Source organism: Phodopus roborovskii, unplaced genomic scaffold (genome assembly GCF_943737965.1).
Source record: "Phodopus roborovskii unplaced genomic scaffold, PHOROB, whole genome shotgun sequence".
Lineage (NCBI taxonomy): Eukaryota > Metazoa > Chordata > Mammalia > Rodentia > Cricetidae > Phodopus > Phodopus roborovskii.
Genome location: NW_026126433.1, coordinates 25752365 through 25767250, shown reverse-complemented (window position 1 = coordinate 25767250; position 14886 = coordinate 25752365). Strand labels below are relative to the sequence as shown.

The window sequence follows — 14886 nt, the reverse complement described above, 5'->3', positions numbered from 1 at the left end:
AACGAATTCAATCAACTTAAGAATGCAACACATCTTTGCATCATTAAACAAATGTTCCACAGCATAAGTAATTGTAACACATCTATAACTAATCTTCCACAACACCTAACAAGAAAGAATTTAAGACTTAGTTGACATAGTACGAGGCTTGAAATTTGTGCCACAGTTGTGATCATCTTTGAACTATAGGTATAGTACAAGGCCAGATGCCTCTCTTTTCTCAAATCCAGTCTTTCTCTCACTTTCTTCCCCTTATTTCTTTTCCTTTTCCCTCATACATTATTCTTCTCTTCTCTATTTCCATTATGTGGACATTAGACCCGCCAGTGGCTTTCTGTGCTATGCTAGTGGTGTGTGTTACTGGAGAGATCACACTGAGACTTCCTCACAGCAATTGTTTGTTTTTCTCTGTGTTCTAGAGACCCAAGAGAAGCCATCTTATTTCAATTATTGTATTTGGTTTTTCCACTATAACTTGAAACTTTGATCTTTTTTCTTTTTCTGGTTAACTGTCTCTCGGGATCCTCCTCCTCTTCTAAATGGTGGTATGTGTGTGTTTTTCTATGTGTCTGTGTAGTTGTTGAAAGAGAAACTTGCTATGTAGCTCAGGCTAGGCTAGAACTCACGATTCTCCTGCTAGGAACTGGGATTAAAGGTATGTACCTTTGCACTCGGATTGGGGTTTTATGAGAAATTATTTTGAAAAAAGAAGCAAGTTAGTAGAGTTGGACCCTGACATCACAGAACAAGATTTTTGCTCCTCTTTTTTTTTTTTTTTTTTTTTTTTTGTGGCTGTTTTCCTACACAAATTCTTAAACACTTGGGGAAAAGGAGAACTTTCTGAAGACATGTCAGACATGTTTTTGTTTTGTGTGTGTGTATGTATGTGTTTTAATTTTTTTTTTTAATTTCCAACACTCCCGTTAGGCATAACTTTTAATGAGCACACTTTTCCTTCCAGCCAGATATTGCAAATACAGCATGATTTGATGCCCCTTTCTGTGCTACATTTCTGAAGAGTTCCATTCCACTTATCTTTATGGTATTTGTTTGAACTCTAGATTGCCAAGTACAAAGGACTATTGACTTGGTTGGAAAAATACCGGTTACCTTTCTTCTGCAAAACAAACCTGTGCTTCTATTACATTCTCAGTCAGGAACTCATCAGCTTCATTAAGTCCCCAGAAGGAGGTAAGCATGGGTGTGAGAGTGTGTGGAGAAATACAGGAAGCCATACTGCACAATGATCCTATGTGTGTCAGTTCTATGGTGTGATACAAATCCTGTCTGCATTTGTAGATGGAAGAAGCCCAATACTTGCTGCATTAAAAGGTGACACCACTGGCCTCCACGGGCATCTGACTTCACATGCATATACCCACACATGCATACATGCATATAGGTAACCAACAATGATAATAATAGATCTCTTTTAGGGAAGACAGTAAGAACTGGAGCATAGGGAGACAGGTTGTGAAATGCCACCTTTAGGTATGGCACATCTATTACCAACATGGACTCGGTAGCCTTAACTACTTGCTCTAGATGTGTGTAGTAATGACCCTGTCAACAATCAATTCTGGATGGGAGAAGGGCTCTTGAGGCCTTACTCCTTACCACTAAACTGTTGAATATTGAAAGATTACAGGAAGGGGGAAATTGTTTTCCATTGTGTACTCACTTCTGAACCCACCAGGCTCTCCAGGGGGAGAAAAATTCAGCTGTGTTCTAGATCCTCTTATGAACAAAAATAATCCTTTTGTAGTAGAACCATGTAGAAGGAAGGTATGTGGAGATGTCCTCAATGTTCATTTGTTCCCAAGTGCTCACATCACATTTGAGAATGGACACAAACCAGATGAGTATCATGAATATGAAGAGGAATTATAAATGTAAGGAATGAGGAAACTTCTTCAGTTCTCCCCAATGACTTCTGAAGCATGTGAAGACTCACATGCTGAAGAAAAACCACAGATGCAAGCAATAGGGAAAACCCTTCAGTGTGCATAGTTGCATTTAAAGAAATCATGGTAAAGAGAAACATTATGTGCATGAGCCATGTAACACACAATATAGTTAGATTACATCAATACCTATGCACAATCAGTTTCACTTTCAGTCATGAAAGAAGTTGCAATGGGGAAAAAAAACTCAATATGTAAGAAATGTGAGAAATCCTTCACTTATCCTTTTCCACTTTAGTACTTTGAAAGGAATCACTGGCGAGAAACCTTGTGAATGTGAGTAATGTGTGGAAAGCATTTACTTGCTCTATTTTGTTCTGACACCAAGAAAAAAGCCACAGTGAAAAGAAAACCTATGAATGCAAGCAAGGTATTAAAGCCTTACCTTATTTCAGTTTACTTCATCGCATCAAAAGATCCACAACAGAGAGAATCCCTATTTATATAACCAACATGGGAAAGCCTTTGGTGATCACACTTAACCCTCCATACCTATGATGGTCTGTATGAGATTGGCCTCTATAAGCTCATATATTTTCATGCTTGGTCCCTAATCTGTTTGGACAGATTAGGAGGTGTGGAATGGATGTGGTCATGTTGGAGAAGGTGTGTCACTGGGAGTGGGCTTTGAAGTTTCAAAAGCTCATCCCAGGCCTAGTGTCTTTCTTTCTCTTTACCTGTGGATCAGGATATAAAGTTCTTAGCCACTGTTCCAGTGCCTGCCTAAATGCCACCAATGCTACCCTCCATGCCGATAATGGACTAAGCCTTTGAAAGTGTAAGCAAGCCCCCAGTTTAAGGCTTTCTTTCATAAGAGTTTTCTTCATCATGGTATCTCTTCACAGAAATAGAATAGTGACTGAGACAAAATCACAGTATTCACATTGAACTCAAACACCTCATGTGTGTAAGCATTGTGAAAAAGCCTTTTACAAACTGCAGTTCCTCTTTATACCATGAAAAGATTCACAGGAAAGCTCTCACTTATCACAGTTCCCTTAGATGCCACAAAAAGATTCACAAAGGTGAGAAGCCCTATATAAATGTGGTAAAACATTAAACTTTTCCAATTTTCTTCAGTGTAATATGGGAGAGTCTTCACTCATCACAGTTCCCTTTAGTTCCATGAAAGGTTTCATAGTGGAGAAAATCCTTAGAGTGTAATATATGTGGGAAAACCTTATATCCTTGAGTAAATTGTGAACACATGAATATAATATATTGTCGATAAACAACATAGATGTAACCCATGTGGGAAAGCCTTCTCTTATTCTGTTTACCATTGAAAATATGTAAAAAGTCACAACTGAGAGAAGTATACTGCACACACACACACACACACACACACATATATATATATATATATATATATATACACATATATACAATTGCAATGTAGGTAGGTTCCATTATCACATCATATTTATAGCAAACATGACTATGCATAATGGAGAAAACTTAACATAAGACATTTAGGTATATGAAATATGAATGAGTAGATGATGCTGAGAAATCGATATGTGCAAGTCTTTAGTTTGCCAATATATGTGGTACACACTAAGACAGAACTTTGTAAATGTGAGAGGCATGTCTATTATATCAAATTATTTCATAAATTTGAATAAATTCTGTAATGGAATAGAATCAACATAGTAATACCAAAAACATTATTAAAAATAATTTGTGTAGAATGTTCTAGAAATTATATAACTTGCAGTAAGTTTTAATTTAAATATATTGTGTTTGTCAGTCCTTCATTCTTAAGGTAACTAACTGGACTATGCAATCTAATTTAATTCTTGAAAACAAATGTTGAATTAAAACAGTTCCCTAAGAGAATTGAAATGTCTAGCATACTGACAGCCTTTATTTTTATTTATTTATTTATTGGTTTGGTTTCTTAAGACAGAGTTTCTCTGTGTAGCTTTGTAGACTAGGCTGGCCTCAAACTCACAGAGGTCTGTGTGTCTCTGCCTCCCAAGTGCTGGGATTAAAAGTATGCACCACCACCACCAGGCTTAAAGACTTTATTTTTATGTAACTTTTAAGTAATTGTTATTAAAGGATATTTGATTGGGCTCATGTAATAGGCACTTATCTTTTATACATATACTTTGTCTCTTCAGATCAAATTATATTTTAGTTAACCTTAGTATTTTCTGCTGTTGGATTGTAACTTCTTTGTAAAATATATATATTTCTTTAAGAGTTTGTTAATTGTTTCATACACTGTATGAATTAACATACATTCATGAGTTACACCCAGTTTATAAGGTTTTTAGAGGAAGAAAGGTGAAAGGATGGGAAAATATTACATACAAATAGTAACTAAAACAGCTAGAGTGGCTATAATAAAATCAGACAAAACAGACATATAAAGACATCATATGCCAATGTAAGCAACACCCCAAATACCAAGAACATATAATAACTACGAACTTTAATTTTCTCTTGAAGACTAATCAAATACATGAAACAAAACGTTACAGAACTAAATGCAGAAACAGACAACTCATCTACGACCATACCACCTTGAAGGAACCCAATCTCTTTTATTCTCAGAAGCTATGAAATACCCAAGGACTAGCCTCAGTCCTTTCTAGATGATTCTAAATATCCAACAGAGTTACGTTGAAAGTCAATCTATGAAGACAGCATTATTCTGACACCAAAGCCAGACAAAGATGCTGTAAGGAGAAACAACTCAATGACCTTCATCAATATTGATACAAAAATCCACAATAAAACAGTAGGCATCTGAATTCAGCAGCATAGTAAAATGTTAGACATTCTGAGCAAACAACTTATTCACAGAGGTCAAGGATCGTTCGACATGGAAAAAATCATTACTTTAGCACACCACAATAACAATGAAGGGTCTCACTTCTGCCGTTTGTATTCAGTATAGTAGTGGAAGTCTTTACAAGAGCAATTAAGAAAGTAAAGAAAAGTAAAAAGAGTTTTTTAGAAAAATAAAAGATGGTAGAAAGCAGAAACTAAAATTATAACTTCACATAATATGTTTTGTGTAAAACAAAAACCCTAATGTTTACACAAAATTTTCTCTTGGAACTGATAAATCTTGTAAAGTAGTAAGATATAAAGTTACATAGAGTGGTATTTATATATACTATCCATAAATAATTGAAAAAGAAATCACAAAAACAATCAAATTTATAAGAATATTAAAAATAATAAAATATTTCATATTTAGGAATTAACTCAGCCAAAGAAGTGCAATACTTGCACAGTGAAAATTACAAAACACTGCAGAAACAAGCTAAGGTAGAAATTAATAGAAATACCTCCTGTGTTCGTAGTTTGGAAAACAAATATTGCTAAGACATCAGCACTCCTTAAAAACACAGACTCCTGAAATTGAAATATTGTACAAAGCCTCCTGCTATACTCAACTACCACTTCAGTTACATCACACACACACACACACACACACACACACACACACACACACACACACACAGAGCAGAGGGAGACAGAGACAAGGTAAGAGGAGAGATTCAAATGGACATTAAGGACAATACCATTTCAGGTTGGGACTGTAATGAAGAGAGGGCATTTTTGAGCTGTGGATTATATGCATGCAAAAAGACCCTGTATGTGCCCCTGACACACATTGCCAGATGGTCCAGGGACTAGTTTCAAAGGCATCACACTCAGGACCCCTGTTCATCTAACAGACTCACATTGCATGAATGGGGCTCTGGTTGTGTGCAAAGCTGAGAGAAGGGCAAGGGGAAGAGTTCATGCTCCCTCTCTCGTTGACTTTTCTTGGCAGCCAAGATGATGAGATGGAAAATGGCGGACCAGTGGCTTCTGGAAAAATGTATCGCTGGAGTCAGGGGGATATGGCGGTTCTGCTCCTACCTCATGGGCAGTGCAGGTGGGTTTCTGAAAAAGCTCTTCACAGTTTCCAGGGTGTTCAAACCCCTGGTGGCAGTTATCTATGTCTGGAGAAAATCTAGATATATTTAATAGTGCAGTTTGTGTGAAAAAGTCTTTTGAGAAGCTGGGGTCCGTAAGATGAGTTACAGTAAAAGCAACTCATGTACAATTTGCTAACCATGTCTATGTGGCAGCCACATTGGATGGAATGCAAAGATGCACAGGGGCCATATGTTATTGTTCCTCCTCTGTTTTCCTGTTTTTTGTTTGGTTTTTTTCCCCAGGGTTTCTCTTTGTAGCCCCGACTATCCTGGAACTCACTGTGTAGACCAGGCCAGCCTTGAACTCAGATCCACCTGTTTCTGCCTCCCAAGTACTGGGACTAAAGGGCACCACCACTGCCCAGTAAGTTTCTGCTTCTTAGAGCTCCCACTGTGGTAGGAAACAGACGTGGAGCCTTCGGTGAGAGTGGGAAAAACTACTCCCCGCTCGATTGGGTCCAGTAGTGTCAGGGTGCTGGGAGGCCTCCGGCTGGCCCAGAATGACACTCCAGCCTAGCACACTGAGTTTCATTTGGTGACAGACCCTAGTTTTAAGAATGAAATCCCGGATCTCTGGGAGTAGTAAGAATTAGGCAAACTACATCATTCACTTTACTATTTGGGGTTGGAAAAGTTATAAAGTAGGGAATATGGTCTTTGGCATCATTGGACTGTGGCCCATCTGTAGGCTTCTCAGAGTTCATGATCTAGGAAATGTTCTTTTCCCTGAGGTCTTTTTTTCCCCTTCTTTTTCTGACAACACACAACATATGCGTAATGTCATAGTTTCCCCTAAAGTAACTTTGTTTTTTAAAAGCAAAACTAAAGAAAGACCCTTTCTCATTAAGTTCATTTGCCCCATACTTCTCATGCTCACATACTAGAGACTTTCTGGAGACACCGTCTGAACTGGAAGTTGGTTAGTGATGGTGTTTGGTGGAGCCGACGCAGAGCAAGCCTTGAGGGGACATGAGCAGGGGCAGCAAGGCACATTCGCCAAAGAGGCAGGATTAGAGCGCAGCTCTGTGTCTCTCCTGTCTGACCTGTAGGTGAAGAGCTGCTGGATTTCTGGATCCTTGCTGAGAAGATCCTGAGCATAGATGAGACAGATGTGCATGTGAGAGACTACTACCTGTCCCTCCTGCTTGTGCTCAAGGCCACACACCTGCAGGAAGGCTCCCGAGTGGTGACCCTCTGCAACATGAACATCAGTAAGGGTTACAGAGCATGTGTGAAATGGAATTCATGTGGGATATAACCAACAGCTCAGTCTTGTTTCTGCTCTCCCCCATCTTTTGCTTTCCACACTGTTACCTTCTCCATCTGTTTGGTGTCAGGGATGCAAGTGAAACCCACAACCTGTAACGGAGAAAGGGTTGAAAGACAGCAGCTATGCTTAGGGCGATGCTCAGATCTTCCTGAGATCCAGCTGGCTAATGCAGGTTGACTGAAAGAAGAGAGCAAGAATTGGGAAAGGAGAGCTGGGAAATTACTTCTGAGTCTTCTGAGTCTGCATGGCTCTGTTGTTATTTGTTTGGGTTAATGAGATTCTCTAGAACAAATAACAGCCCATGGACTCAAAGCAGGACCCATGACCTTTGCAAGCGAAAACTATAAGTTTTGGAGTTCAACAGACAGAAATTATTTGTGGCTTACAAAATTTCAAATATTGTCTGGATTGCTATCTGAGACATTGTCTAAAGTCTTTCCTTTGACTATCATGCTCATCCCTATTAGTCTGAATGAAAAATAAAGAGGCATTTTGAGCACAATATCACTGTGTTCAAGAAGATATGCTGTTTGAGACTAGCCATAGTCTTCTCATTCCTAACAATAATTAAAATTGTTGACATTAAATTAATGACATTATCTGGGAATGGCTACACAATAAGGACAGCCTGGGCTATATGGGGCCATTTTAAAAATTGGTAACATTGAATTCAGGGCTAGCAGAGATTGGATATTATTTGAAGGATTTGACTCCTTGGAATTATCCGGTCCCAATTCTTTGGTCATCGTTTAGCATCATGAGTCCCATTCACATGTGTGTATAATCTCATTTTTTATTTTAATTTTTTTAATTTAAATTAGGAACAATATTATTTTAAGTATCAATCCCAATTCCCTCTCCCTACCATTCTCCCATGACCCCCAGTGACCCACCCCATAATCTCACTTTTTAAATCATGTTTTCCTGTATCTTTGCTTTTGTTTACAATGCAATCTAAAATGTGCTTAAGAAATCCAACAAAATGGGTTGCTCCTGTGGGGAAGAAGAAAGTCACGAGAGAAAAGCAGTTACTGTGTGCTAGGAAGACATCAAAAGCATTCCACTGTGTTCTACCTCTTCTGTCCCCAGGGTTCCACCCAGAACCAGCAACATAAGAGATATAAGAACATTCAGAGACTCTCCAAATCCCCTCTCACCGTCATGGCCTTCACTACTTCATTCTTACCCTTTATCTCTCTATCCTTCCAGAGTCCCTCCTGAACCTCTCCATCTGGCATCCCAACCAGTCCACCACCAGAAGGGAGATCTTAAGCCACATGCAGAAAGTGGCTCTTTTCAAAATCCAGAGCTACTGGCTCCCCAACTTTTACACCCATGCCAAGATGACAATGGCCAATGAGGAAGCGTGTAACAGCCTGATGCAGGAATATGAGACCCGCCTGTGCAGTGTTTGCTGCACACACATAGGAGGGCTCCCTCTAAACATGAGCATCAAGAAATCCCGCCGATCCCAAAAAAAGTACTCAAGCAGGAAGGCCAAGAGGAAGCTGTGGCAGCTGATAGATCCTATCTTATGGTCTCTGGAAACGGACTCCAAGCCAGAAGTTCCCACTAAGGCCCAAGAAGAGATGAGTCTTCCAGAAAAGGTAGTTTTACAAAAGTCTTTTCTGGGAGCAGATTCTTCAAAGGAGACAATAAGCCTGAACAAGGATACTCAGTATGCCAAGAAACCCATTGCAAAGAAGAAGTCTAAGCTCCAATTCCACATGGAGGGCCTCTTTGAGGCAAAGTTCTCCAACCACCTGAGAATGTCCACTCCCATCATCAATCACACTGCCCCTCTGACAGTCAAGAAGTCCCTCAAGCGAGGCATCTCTTTTGGGTACACTCACTGGGCCCTGAGTGCTGATACCTGTGCAGGGAGTCCCTTCCGGAATCACCTGAAGAAGCTGAACTTGAAGGTGGAGGTGCAACTCCTGGACCTTTGGCAGGACTTGCAGCATTTCCTCAGTGTTCTGATGAGTAACAGGAAGAATGGGAATGCACTCTTTAGGCACATGCTGGGTAACAGAATCTGTGAGCTTTACTTGAATGAGCAGACTGGGCCACCCTTACCACTCAAACCTCAGACTATTCAGGGCCTAAAGAAGCTCCTGCCTTCTGGGGATGTGAACCCCTGGATCCCCAAAGCCCAGAAGGAGATCTGCAAGGTAGGATGTGTCTCAAAGAAATGGGTTAGCATCTGGTTGATTTAAAAAAAAAATGCTGTCTGATCATCTATACTCACTTTGTTAAAGCTAGAATTATTCACATAAACCCTCATACACTGGGAATCTGGTTAATTTTCTAAGGTTAAAAAAAAGTTTTGTAACTTCTTGAAACAATCAAAAACTTGGAAAACATTTGCCAAGTAGAGAGAATGTGGGTAAATAAATTCAGCCTAGCATTCATTGATTCATAGGTTTTTATTTGCCCTGATATATGAAACAGTACTCACAAGCATGAGAGGTCTCCAATTTGGGAGTATGAGAGCAGAGTCACTTGGTTTTCAATGCCATTTTGAGAAGCAAAGACAGAACACTAGGCACTAGGTAGCATGCAGATGGCAGATGTTAAGTGCTCTGAGATACTTTGCCTTTTCAATGTGTATTTATTGTTCTTCCCTGAGACTTACAGAGAGATCTTGAGAGCTGCCATGTTAAAAAAAAAAAAAAAAAGCAAACAAAAACATGAGGGAATGTCCACTGCCACTGGATGTTGCAGCTGAGGTTTGCCACCTCACTAGATCTCCCAGTGAGAAGCCAGACCCTTCAGTCTACTGTGTTGTGTAGCCACATAGCCACATCTGGGAAGCCTTAGCCAGCTGAGGGCTCATCTCATAATAGTCACATTATGCTTGGATTTCAGGTGCTCTGTCCCTGGTATGATGAATTCCTGAACGAAGAAGACTACTGGTTTCTTGTTTTCACAGTAGGAGGGATTGGGTTGTGGAGGGTTCTTGAGGGAAGGGGAAGTTCTTCTGTTTTAGAGCCGTAAAGTAAAGGAAGTTAGGACTTTTTCCTGGAGTCAACTGGAGGTGGACATGGTCCCTGATATTCTGAAAAGATAAACCTAAGGGGTTGGAGGGATGGCTCAGAGGGTTAGCGTGCTTGCTGCACTTCCAGAGGACTCAAGTTGCCAATACCCACACTGGATAGCCCATTATTGTGTGTAATTCCAGCTCCAAAGTCTCTGATGCCTTCTTCTGGCCTTTGAACCCACACATACATGTATGTACGTACACACACACACAAGAGAGAGAGAGAGATTAAAAAAATACAAATTTTTAAAAAGAACATAAAGCTCTCAAGGGCAAAGACTCAATACAATACATAGCTAACTCTAAGGAAGTTATATTCGTGAACAATTTTCTGCTGGAGAAAATGAGTGGAATATGGTGTGAGGGGGGCATGGCATGTAGCTCTAAAGATCATCAGACAACGTCTATGTGACCAGAAGGCTTGGAGATAGAGGACTAAGAGGATAAACCTCTTGCTTCAGGCTCACTCCTACAACAGTTGTCTCTTGCCTCTTCTCCCAACTTCTCTCAGACTCAGACACGCTTCATCAAAGCCCGGTGGCATAAAAGAGAACCCCCAAGCAAAGAAGAGAACATTCTTCTTTATAAGAGGATTCAGGAATCTCTGGAGTTAAGCCTTGGTTTGGCTAACTTGCAGGAAATGGAGTCTTTGCAGTGGCAAAAAGTGGCTACTGAGAACCTGAGGCAGGGTGGCTCTCTCCGGGTAGAACTGACGGTGTCTCCAGTCTTCTTAGAAGGTAAGGGCAAGATGCTGTTTTCTGCTTCTGTTGTCCAGGTTGATCTTCCTTAACTGTTCAGTATCTAGCATCTTAGGTCCTTGGGTCATGCACAACTGGACCATGAAAGGTCCTGCCATTCTCTAAAACCCTACATGAGCCTGACCTATAAGCTGCCAGTTTTGAAACTAATTCATACAAAGTCAAAGTCAAAACCAAGAACAATCCTAACAAATTATTACATGTTTGTAAAAAAAAGTTAATGCAATAGCAGAATATTTGAAATTAATTTTCATCTCCTTTCAAGAGATGATTGTTTTGAAAGGATCAAAACCCATTTGGATAAAGGAGTTACTTATACTGGATTATCAATAGTACTAGCAGAGAAGGCAGAACTCAACCATTCTAGAATGGAGGGGAGTCTATGTTTCTTTGATTCCAATTTAACTTAGAAAATTTGTATTATTTATGTAAATAGCCCATTTAAACACTATTGTCTGATTCAAATAATATTTTAAAGGTGATGTCTTTAAGAAAAGTACATGGATATTTGACACTAAAATGGACAGCTAAACTCTTATTTTTTTCTGTCACAGATGTAAGCAAAATGACCTTTGAGGAGCTCGCCTATAAGAATCCAAAGTTGGCCATAGAAAAGATCAGTGAAGACTACAAAATATACTGTGAAAAAGCACCTGTAAAAGGAAAACGTAAGGCAATTTTTTTTGGGTTTTTTTTTTTTTTTTTTGGTTTTGATTTTGTTTTTTGTTTGTTTGTTTGTTTGTTTGTTTTTCAAATCTAAGAATTTCCAAACTCTAGAGGCCTAAGGCACAAGAGGAACCATCCTTGGTTTGCAAGGAGATAATTATCCAGAGATAATCATCTTGTACTCCAACTCCTACAGAGTCCTAGAGGGTATGATGCAAATCAAAAGCAATCATTGAGGATGGTGACAATTAAGAACACTTGAGGGGCTCTCTGCAGGTACCACACAGGGAAGCGAATCACACAAAGACTTCATCAACCTGGATCAGACTTCAGCGAGCCTAATGACAGGTGGTTTATTCACAATGTTTTTTAAGCCCAATACAACTTGAAGAAAAAAGTTTCCTGGTGAAATACAATCCCTGGTATACAAAGAAGCCCAGGGAGAGTGAGGTCTTCCATGATGTTTTATCAAAATCTGTCAAGTCATTTGGGGTAGGGCCTAGGCCCTCCCCTGTGTCTCTAGGCTAAAGGAGTATCCCTCCATGGGGAATGTGCTTCCAAAGTCTGTTTGTTCACTAAGAATACATCCTAGTTCCACTGTTATAGGTCCCATAGACTGCCAGGCCTCCTAACTGAGACCCACGTTCAGGGGGCCTGGGGTCCATGACCTTACTTAGGTCAGCTGTTTCTATGGGTTTCTCCACCCTTTTCTTGACCCCTTTGATCATCACATCTCCCTCCCTGCAATTGTATTCCAGGAGTTAGACTCAGTGTTTAGCTGTGGGTGTCTGCTTCTGCTCCCATCAACTACTGAATGAAGGCTGTAGGATTGCATATAAAGTGGTCATCAATGTCATTATCAGGGAAGGGCATTTAAGGTAGCCTCTCCAGTATTGCTTAGATTGTTAGATGGGATCATCCTTTTAGGTTTCTGAATATTTCCCTAGTGCCAGATTTCCCTTTAAACCTATAATGGCTCCCTCTATTATGGTATCTCTTTTCTTGCTCTCCTCTATTCTTCCCCCGACTCAATCTTCCTGCTTCCTCATCTTCTCCTCTCCCCTCCTCTTCTCCCCTTCTCTTTCTCCTAACTCCCTCTGCCCTCCCCTACTGCTCCCAATTTGCTCAGGAGATCTTGTCCCTTTCTCCTTCTGTTGGGGACCATGTATGTCTCTCTTAGGGTCCTCCTTGCTTCCTAGCTTCTCTGGCAGTGTGGATTGTAGGCTAGTGATCCTTTGTTCTATGTCTAAAATCCTATGTGAATGAGGACATACCATGTTCATCTTTTTGTAACTGGTTAACCCAACATTTTAAGTGTTTGGGCCTAGGAAGGATTTTGCTTTTAAAGTTTGGTGGGTTTTCTTTTTCAAGTCTTCCACAGTCTAGATTTTATTTTTTAAATCAATCAGTTCCATTTCTTTAGAATCAATGTCTATATCTATGGCTTTCAATACTTTGTATATGCTGCCTATCACAGAAATATTATCAAATCACACAAAAATACCCTGTGTGTGCACATTCTATTTAATATGCATCTTAAGCCATTGACTATATCTGGGTCATTTCTGATTTTGAGATAACTCTATTTCTACGCTGGTGATTTTATAGTCAGCATTTTTCTTCTGTAAAATTAAAGAGTCTTAGGTAGTCAAGGTTAGCCTTAGACTTGGTTTGTAATTAACAATGACCTTGGATTTCAGATCTCCTACCTCCAATTTGTAAATGCTAGAATTATGGGGAAGAGCATCACATTGTGCTAGAGAGTGAGCCAAAGGCTTCATGAATGTTAGGCAGGCACTCTGTCAGCTAAATGACATCCCAAACCCCCAAAGGGTTTTGATAATGGTGAGATCTATGGGATCCATTATTTTTCAAAAACATGTAAATACATTTATTAGAATAACTGTTCTAAAGTGCATCACAGAGCAAGGCACCTGTTCCGAATTGTGTATGGGTTGCCAGAATACCATTGCAATGCCACATCTTTGGACAGAAAACCTTTTTAATTAAAGCAAGAAGTTGAGTGGAGCCTCTTAAAGTTGAGCCAACAGTCGGTAAGTTCGATGACTGTAAAGTAAAACGTTCAAATGACGTGTCGAGTGCTTCAAAGAGGACCGCCAAGACAACAAAGACAACACCACATACAGTGGAGCTGAATTAAAGAGTCAGATTGGAAGGCAGGTGGCATCTCCTCTTAGTAATGTGCCTAGAAGTATAGTGGACTTGGTCTCAGCAGTCTTTCAGGAAGGTGGGATCTAGGTCTGACGGCCAACATGAGCATCTAAGACAGCTTGACCTGATGACAGTGTCCAGGTATCCAATGGCCTGATACAATAGCTGTAGCTGATGCCTGATAAATGTCCCTTCTTATCCTCTCTTTATAAAATATTGTTACCTAACTTTGTGGTCTTTCTCAGGTTATACAGTGGAAATTGTCAAGCAGCCAAAACACACACCCTCACAAAGGAAAACATCCTTTGTCAAAAAACCTGTCATAAGGAAGCCTTCCATGAGACCAAGGTAAGATGGGGAATCTGGCTACAGCAACATCTCTAGGCACAAACTTCATTTCTGTGCAGAGGTTCCCAGACCTCTTTCTGTAAATAATATGCATATGAACAAGACACTGTGAATGTTAAGTTGCTTGTTTTATAAAGTACTGTGTGCCATATATTATAAAAAACTTCTTAAAACTTAAACTATCACAGACAATGCTTTTAAAGTTTTATTTGTTTATATATATATATTATACCATATACAATATATATATATGTATACACACACACACACACACACACACACACACACACACACATATATATATATATATATATATATATATATATATATTGACCAGGTAGCCTGTTGTTTCTGTCTTCACTACACCTTTTGGAAGTTGCTCCCATGCACTTCCTGCCTACTCTAGTATTATCTTCCTTCTCAGGTCTTTGATGAGGTTGAAGATTAGACTATCACAATTATTGTTCTCTCTCCCTAGATAGAAATATTAGGTACAAGGCTTAAACTTTCCAGTTTAGGGCAGCTTCATGGTAATCTCTGTTATGCCTTCACCCGGTATCATCCTAGGTCCCAAACAAGAGGCATCATAAAAACATACAGACTAGTACTTCTCTTTGAATCTAAACATACAAATCCTCAATGAATAGCAAACTAAATCCAGTAACAGATGAAAGTCTCACATAGCATACCATCGGAATTTATCTGCGTAACACAAAATTGAGTT

At 39.6% G+C, this 14886-nt stretch overlaps 1 protein-coding gene across 1 annotated transcript in view; it reads left to right on the top strand.

Annotated features, from left to right (window-relative positions):
- Positions 1–14886, top strand: part of Rgsl1 (regulator of G protein signaling like 1) — a 40511-nt gene that overhangs the window by 6721 nt on the left and 18904 nt on the right. The window contains exons 4-12 of the mRNA XM_051185734.1: positions 1062–1191; positions 5761–5865; positions 6958–7119; positions 8388–9349; positions 10047–10109; positions 10730–10955; positions 11531–11631; positions 13659–13665; positions 14060–14162. Of these exons, the coding sequence (XP_051041691.1) occupies positions 1062–1191; positions 5761–5865; positions 6958–7119; positions 8388–9349; positions 10047–10109; positions 10730–10955; positions 11531–11631; positions 13659–13665; positions 14060–14162 (1859 nt within the window). The remainder of the gene's footprint in view (positions 1–1061; positions 1192–5760; positions 5866–6957; positions 7120–8387; positions 9350–10046; positions 10110–10729; positions 10956–11530; positions 11632–13658; positions 13666–14059; positions 14163–14886) is intronic.